Source organism: Orycteropus afer, unplaced genomic scaffold, assembly GCF_000298275.1.
Source record: "Orycteropus afer afer isolate SDZICR_OR568_19922 unplaced genomic scaffold, OryAfe1.0 scaffold00025, whole genome shotgun sequence".
Lineage (NCBI taxonomy): Eukaryota > Metazoa > Chordata > Mammalia > Tubulidentata > Orycteropodidae > Orycteropus > Orycteropus afer.
In genome coordinates this window covers 4,903,817-4,912,216 of record NW_006921612.1, presented here as the reverse complement: position 1 = coordinate 4,912,216, position 8,400 = coordinate 4,903,817, and the positions used below count along the sequence as shown (strand labels likewise).

Sequence of the window (8,400 nt, the reverse complement as noted above, 5' to 3'; positions counted from 1 at the left end):
CTCCTGAGCGACACACACTACTGGGAAAGAGACACAAGAGACATGTGTTGCTGAGACAGACACCGAGAGACAAGCACCACTGGGAGAGAGACTGTGAAAGACTACTGGCTGAAAGACAGCGGGCTGAGAGAGACTGAGCGTTGTTCCTGAACTTGAATTGTAGCCTCGTGCTTCCCTACTAAACCCAATAATCTGTGAGTTCTGTGTGGCCACTGCAGTGAATTATCAAACCCTGAGCAGAAAGGTGGTGGGTGCTGTGGGAGGAACAGTTAGTTGGTGTCAGGGTTGATGAAAGAGCTGGAGGGAGGCAGCATGTTTGGCCTCACAGGAATAGGCCTCAGGCTATTAATGGTGATTCTGTCTTCCTCTTGTGTGGTTAGAGGAGGTCAGAAGATGGTGTCTCCCTGCCTCTTTAGCAATGACCCTACATAGAACAGAATGAAACACTACCTGATCCTCTACCATCCTCACAATCATTGCTATGCGGGAGCCCACTGTTGCAGCCACTGTGTCAATTCATCTCATTCAGGCCTTCCTGTTTGTCAATGACCCTCTGCTTTACCAAGCATGAGTCCTTCTCCAGGGACCGGTTCCTCCTGACAACAAGTCCAAAGATGTGAGACGAAGTCTCGTTAACCTCACTTCTAAGGAACATGCTGGCTGTACTTCTTTCAAGACAGATGTGTTTGTTATTCTGATGATCCATAGTATATTAAATATTCTTCACAAACAACATAATCCAAAGGAATCAATTGTTCTTTAGTCTCCCTTATTCACTGTCCAGTATACATTGTCCTTATTTCACACACATATGAGGCAACTGAAAATACCACAGTTTGGGTCTGGCACACCTTACTCCTCAAGGTGACATCTTTGCTTTTTTTTTTTTAAAAAAACACTCAAAAGAAGTCTTTTGTCGCAGATTTGCGCAATGCAATATGTCATTTGATTTCCTGACTGCTGTTTTCATGGCCATTGATTGTGGATCCAAGTAAAATGAAGTCTTTGACAACTTCACAATCTTTTCTCCATTTTATCATGATGTTGCTTACTGGTCCAGTTGTGAGGATTTTTGTCTTCTTTATATTGAAGTGTAATCTACATTGAAGGCTATAGTCTTTTATCTTCCTCAATAAGGGCTTCAAGTCCTCTTCACTTTCAGCAAACAACATTGTGTCATCTGCATACCACAGGCTGTTACTGAGTCTTCTTCAATCTTGATGCCATGTTCTTCTTTATACAGCCCAGCTTCTCAGATTATTTGCTCAGCATACAGACTGAATTAAATATGATGGAAGGATACAAACAATCCTGAATCACCTCTCTCCTGATTAAAACATGTAGTATCCTCTTGTTCTATTTGAGTGACCATCTCTTTGTCTGTGTCCAGGTTCTGCATGAGCACAACTGATTGCTCTGGAATTCCCATTCTCCGCAACAATATCCATATATGTTATGATCCACACAGTCAAATTCCTTTTCTTAGTCAGTAAAACACAGGTACCCATCTTTCTGGTATTCTCACCTTTCAGACAAGACCCATCTGATATCAGTAATAAAATCCCTTGTTCCTCATTCTCTTCTGAACCAGGCTTGACTATTTGGCAGTTCCCTCTTGATGTAGTGGTGCAACCATTTTTTAATTATCTTCAGCAACATTTTATTTGTGTGTGATGCTAATGATACTGTTCAGTAATTTCCACATTCCATTGGATCATCTTTCATTGGAATGGGCACAAATACATATCTCTTCCAATTGGTTGGCCAGATAGCATCTTGCAAATTTTTGGCACAGACGAGTGAGCACTTCCAGTGCTGCATGCACCTGCTGTAACATCTCAACTGATATTCTGTCAATTCCTGGAGTCCTGCTTTTCACCAATGCCTTCAGGGCAGGTTAGACTTCTTCCTCTAATACCACCAGTTCTGGATCATATGCTCCCCTCATGAAACAGCTGAATACCAATTAATTTTAAGTTTAGCTTAACTAGTAAAAATGGTCTGCCTTGAGCATTATGGTCTTTTAAGAACTATCTGTATGGGATCATAGGAGCTCTGGTGGCATAGTGGTTAAAGGATCTGGCTGCTAACCAAAAGGTCAGTGGTTTGAACCCACCAGCCACCCTATGGGATTAAGATGAGGCAGTCTGCTTCCGTAAACATTTACAGCCTTGGAAACCCTATGGAGCAGGTCTACTCTGTCCTACAGGGTTGCTATGAGTCAGAATTGACTTGACAACAGTGGGTTTTAACATATGGGATTATATTGACAATAGCAACTTGAAAGATTAGATAGGAACCTGAAGGGACAGAGAGTTGATGTTAGAGAGGGAAGAATAACTCAGAAAAGGAGGGTGAGAATGGTTGCATAACTCAAAGAATATAATCAGTATCACTAAATTGAACATGTAGAAACTGTTAACTAACGTATATTTTGCTGTGTATATTCTTAACAACAACAACGAAATTTTTTGAAAAGTAGAAGCAAAGTCCTGGGGATGGGGCAACATTATTCTGATTAAAAAATAAAAATACATGCTCATATTAAAATCATCAAACCTTACAGGAATATTTAACACAGAAAGCAAAAATATTCTGTTATCCTTACCCTAGTAATAATGAATCCTGTTTTTTTTTTGTCATATATACTTATGTATGGTTGTTGTTGTTGTTGCTGTTATGTGTCATCGAGTAAGACCCGACTCATAGCAGCCCCTCCTTGGGTTTCCGAGGCAGTATCACTACGGAAGTAGATTGACCCATCTTCCTTCCGAGGAGTGGCTGGTGGGTTTGAACCACCAGCCTTCTGGTTACCAGTCAAGTGCCTTAGGCACTACGCTACCAGAGCTCCCTAGGGGGGTAATTAGAGACCTGGAAATGATCTCACTCTCTCCCCATTGTACAAGTGGGAAAACTGAGGCCCAAAGAGGATGGGAAATTGTCCAAGGTCACGAAGTAAGGCAGGGTCGCTGGTAGGTCTCCTGTCCTCAGCTGGAGATGGGAGAAACTCTTTGCCCCACGAGCAGCAAGGACTAAATAGGAAAGCAAAGTACCCCCTGAACTAATTTTTAAATTTTCTACATTAGGTATCTACTAAATTTATGGTAGTCAATGAATTTTTAGAATTACTATGTTTTACACAACAGAAAACTAATTAATCTAAGGGAAAGCAGCTATCCTTAAATATTATGGATTATAACAAATATAAGGACCAGCTTCATCATGTTAAATGAAATTTTAAAAAGCAAAATATTAAATGAGATTGTTTCTTATAGAAATACAGTTTTTAAAGGAACAAAACTAAATAAATAACCAAATAACTGACAATTGATAATAACAAAATGATATTTTTTAAGTCATATTCACTGATACCAGATTTTGTTCTGTAATTAAAGTATTCTATTTAGCAAGTAGCATAATTCTATTTCATGAACAGGTGTCAATTATGATCACCCTAAAACTGTGGTTCTCAACCAGGGTCAATTTTGTCCTCCAGAGATCATTTGGCAATTTCTGAAGACATACTGAGCAGACATAACTGGAAGAGTAGGCTACTGGCATCTAGTGGGTAGAAGTCAAGAATACTAACAAGCATCCTACAATATACACAAAGAATTTTCCAGTCCAAAATATCAATAATACTGAGGTTAAGCATTAACCTTGTTAACCTAAAGGAATTGAAAGTAAAGAAAAAAAATTGTAGAAAAAAGAAAAAAACAAGTAAAGAAACATCATTTCTAAAACCACGAACCCCATTTATAGCCCTTATGAGATACCCATCCATCCACTGGCATCGAGTTGATTCCAACTCAGAGCAACCCTATAGCGCAGAGTAGAAGTGCCCCCATAGGATTTTCAAAGCTGTAAATCTTTACAGAAGTAGACTGCCTCCTCTTTCTCCCACGGAGCAGCTGGTGGGTTTGAACCGCTAAACTCTTGGTAAGCAGCCCAATGCTTTAACCACTGCACCACCAGAGCCCCTTTTATGAGATACATGACATTACAATCTGTAGGATGCTCTGGTCATGCATGCTCACTATTCAAAACCCTAAGAGTGATGCATGTGACAATGTCTACATTTGAGGAGGTATAATACAATTGATCTTCATTTTTTACAGATTCTGTATTTACAAATTCACTTGCTCACTAAAATATATTTGTAACCTCAAAATCAATACTTGTAGTGCTTTTGTAGTTATTCATGGATATGCACATAAAGGCAAAATTTTGGGTCACCTACCACACATGTTCCAGGCTAAGGTCTCATTTCAGCTCTTATACTGTAAATAAGTGTCCTTTTCATAGTTGAATTCAGTGCTACATTTTTTCACTCTGTTTTTCTGTTGGTGATTTCATTGCTTCAAATGGCCCCCAAGCATAGTGCTATATTAATTCTATGTTTTCCAAGGGCAGGATTCAGACCAAGAGTAAACTGAAAAAAAAACAAGCCAATTGCCATCTAGTCAGCTTTGACTCATGGTGACCCTATGTGTTACAGAGCAGAACTGTGCTCCAAAGGGTTTTCATTTTTGTGACCTTTAATAAGCAGATCAAAGGCCTTTCTTCTGAGACATCTCTGGGTGGATTCGAACTTCCAACCTTTCAGTGAGTAGCTCAGCGTTTAACCATTTGTGCCACCCCACACTACAAAGGGATGTATTTTAAAATAACTTTCTAACAAGTACAGAAATATAAAATGGAAAAGGGCTCCCTCAAAAAACTAGTCTCCTTTTACTGGATGTGTTTAGGCAGAGGTTTGATGATTTGATGACTACTTATAAGAAAAAAGAGATGAGATTCAGAGCCTAGATGTGTTAGCCTGGTTAAGTTACCCTTCACTCAGTTGTTTGTTTTAAGATGACAAGATATAAGAAAAGGATTACTTACTGATTTTCCAAGCCTTCCTGTTCTGCGGTTCCAAGATTCTACAGAACTGTATGGAAGTTGGGCTCAGCAAGGCTCACCATAAATTCTTTACACCATAAATTCCACAGGTGCAAAGTCTGCATCTCTCTTGTTATCTGCTTACCCCTACTACCTGGCATACAGTGGGAATTTAATATCTGCTAAGCTTGCACTAAAATGGGAGTATGCTGACGGAGATGCCCAACAACCTATCTGTCCACGTTTTCCTCCTCCATGTGACAGCGGCTGTTAACACACAAAGAAGCCCAACAGGATGGCTCCTCTGTTTTCAAGAATTTTATAAAAGTCCAAGTAAAGTTCATCGACCGTGATCACCTCTCGGTCCAGCTTTCTAGCACGGCGACCGTAAGGTCCTCATCTGGTCGTTCCGACAGCAAAAAAAAAAAAACAACGTCACTCGCCTCTGGATCTCCCGAATCCCATACGGTTCAGGGCCCAGCTAAAACAGAGGCCAGAGACACGGCTGAGGAAAGAAGCGGCTACAACACAAGTAGAACCCGAAGAGTTCGCGAGCGCGGAGAGGGCTTGAAATGACTCACCTCGGGAAGGGACTTGCCACAACTGAGACTGTAAATCTTCACCTCGTTGAGGCTGGAGACCTGCATTGTGGCGCCGAGATGCGACGAACCCCGCTAGTGTTCTGGCCACTCTCCCCTCGGTGGACTCAAGCATCAAAATCTCAGAGCCTCTAAGGCATGCTTCCGCGGCGTGCGGCAGCGTGCGTTCTCTGATGACGCACTTCCGAGCGCCGGAAAACGTTCATGTTCCGGGAAGACCGAGTTGGATAGTTTGGGAAGAAGGCAGCTGCCCGGAGTTGACTGAGGTTCTGGAGAGGCGGCAGAATCTGATGACGGCACTGATCCGAAAAGCGAAAGAAATCCTGAGCGGCAGAAAGGGTCTTTATGGTCGCTGCCCAGGCTGTCGAGAGGCTTTGAGATCTCTGTCGAGTGAACCAAGCCGGCAAAGGCGGCCTGTGTGCAGGCGGATTCTGAGCGGAAATGTTCACTTTTTTCTCGCCTGCAGTGTTTCCACAGCATTATATTATAAATAAATGCTCTTTTTAAAGTGATACATTGAAATGTTGTTTTATTCTGGCCTTGTTTTACACTCATCCACTAACTAATGAGGGAAATAAAAGTTTTAAATGTACTTTAAAATGGAGGGGGTGAAGATTAGGAAAGAATTGGTTTGAACATGGCTTCTTTGGGATGGGTATGTGACAGTAATGACAGACCGTCTGCATTGTTTTCACATAGTCCAGTTACATGGGGAGCCGCCTTACTTTTGCCTACTTCTGAGGAATTGAGAATTCTTGGCTTGGTTAGAGGAAAACTACAGGAGAAGATGTATGGCTAACTGCACTTAAACTGGTCCTGGTGAAATTGAAGCCTAGTATACACTTCCCTACCAAACAACGTTTGCATTCTTACAAATCATAGATTGGTGAAAAGAGCCAAGTAAAGTTCCAGTGTCCCGGTATTGTCCTGATGGTCCTACTACTATATATGTTGCCTGGTTAATTCAACCTTCATTTTAGGGCACGGTGGCATTGCTTAATATAACTTAGTTCCTAATACTTCAAGTCAAAAGGAATTTCAAGTGTCATTTTATTAAAAAAACAGACTTACCTGGCTTCCAAATCCCAGTTTCTTACCGCCTATATCTGGTGGCATAGTGCCTAAGGCATTTGACTGCTAACCAGAAAGCTGGCAGTTCAAACCCACCAGCCACTCTGAGGAAGGATGATTAGGGAATCTACTTCTGCAGAAATACTGCCTGGGAAGCCCAAGGAGGGGTCTCTATTAGACTGGACCGACTTGAGGGCAGTGAGGTTTTTTTTGTTGTTTTTTTTTTTTTCTTCAATTCAATAATCACCATGTGATTTTCTTTGTCAGGTCCCAGACTTAGCACGTTTGCAACTAAATTCCTTAACTGAGCTCCTCTCAATATTCTCCTGTGTTCTTTATCTTAATTAATAGCACCACTGTCTTCATAGGCATGTAGGTTAGAACAGTCAGAATGATCTTCAACCCATTTCTACTTCACATTCAGTCTCTAAACCTTATTTTAATTCTGAAATATTTCCTATAAAGTCTTATTGTTATTCCTCTTGTCCAAATTCAGAGACTCATAATTTTTTAGATTATCACATCCCAACTTATCTCTTTCCTTTCTTTGCTTTAATACATACATCCTTTTGCTGCTATGGGAGTCATCTTTCTAAAACAAAAAATACAATCATTTCACTCCTTTACCCAGAAATTCTTGTTATGTTTTTAGGTGCTATCACGTCAGTTTCAACTCACCAACCACGTGTACAACAGAATGAAACACTGTCCAGTCCTGCGTCATCCTCACAATTCTTGCAATGCTTGAGTCCATTACTGCAGCCACTGTGTTAATCCATCTTGTTCAAAGTCTTCCCCTTTTTTGGTCACTCTCTACCACACATCATGTCCTTCTGCAGGGACTAGTCCCTGCTGATAAAATGACCAAAGTACAAGAGACAAAGTCTGGCCATTCTCACTTCTAACGAGCATTCTGGCTACACTTCTTCCAAGACAGATTTATTTGTTCTTCTGGCAGTCCATGGTTTATTTTCTATTCTTCACCAACACCATAATTCAAATGCATCAATTCTGAGAAAATTTTAGAGACTTTCAAATCCTAGCTAACAAATACCCACACCATGTTTTATCTAAGTTAGGCTGAGAGTTCTTCATGGAATTATGTCATTTGTGTTTATATTCACTGTCTGTCCCATGGAGACCCTGGATGGTATAAATGGTTAAGTTCTAGCCAAAAGGTTGGCAGTTCAAACTAACCAGAGGTGCATGGGAAGACAAGCCTGGCAATTTGCTTCCAAAAAGTCATAGCCTTGACAATACTATGGAGTAGTTCACTCTGCACACATGAGTCTCCAGGAGTTCAGAATTGACCTTATGGCAACTAAACAAACAAAACAAATCCTTCTTCCCATTCACGCCCACCCCAGGACTCAGAACACTGTCTGACCTATGTTAAGCATTGCAAAATATTTTTATTTAGTAATATAAATAGGTAAGGAACTCTCGTGGTGTAGTGGGTAAGGCAGTTGGCTGCTAACCACAAGGTCGATGGTTCAAACTCACAGCTTCTCCGTAGGAGGAAGATGAAGCAATCTACTTCCATAAAGATTCACAGCCTTGGAAACCCAATGGGGGTCATTATGAGTTGGAATTGACTCAGTAGCAGTGGGTAACATAAATAAGTATAAATACCTAAACTTATCGAATTCAAGATGAGTCAATTCTGACTCACAGTACCCCTAAATAGAAGAGTAGAACTACCCTCATAGGGTTCCCAAGGCTGTAATCTTTACATACTGTAGAGACATGGCCTCAGAAACCCAAACAGGGAGCCCCTATGAGTTGGAATCAACTCAACGTGAGTTTGTTTTTCTGCATTATTTTTTTTTAATCTTTACAAATGCTG

General features: G+C 40.8%; 1 protein-coding gene across 1 annotated transcript in view; it reads right to left on the bottom strand.

Moving 5' to 3' along the window:
- NOL10 (nucleolar protein 10) overlaps positions 1-5,531 on the bottom strand; it is a 299,928-nt gene extending 294,397 nt beyond the window's left edge. Inside the window, exon 1 of the mRNA XM_007935129.1 lies at positions 5,466-5,531. Coding sequence (XP_007933320.1) covers positions 5,466-5,531 — 66 coding nt within the window. The remainder of the gene's footprint in view (positions 1-5,465) is intronic.
- Positions 5,532-8,400: the final 2,869 nt, after the last annotated feature.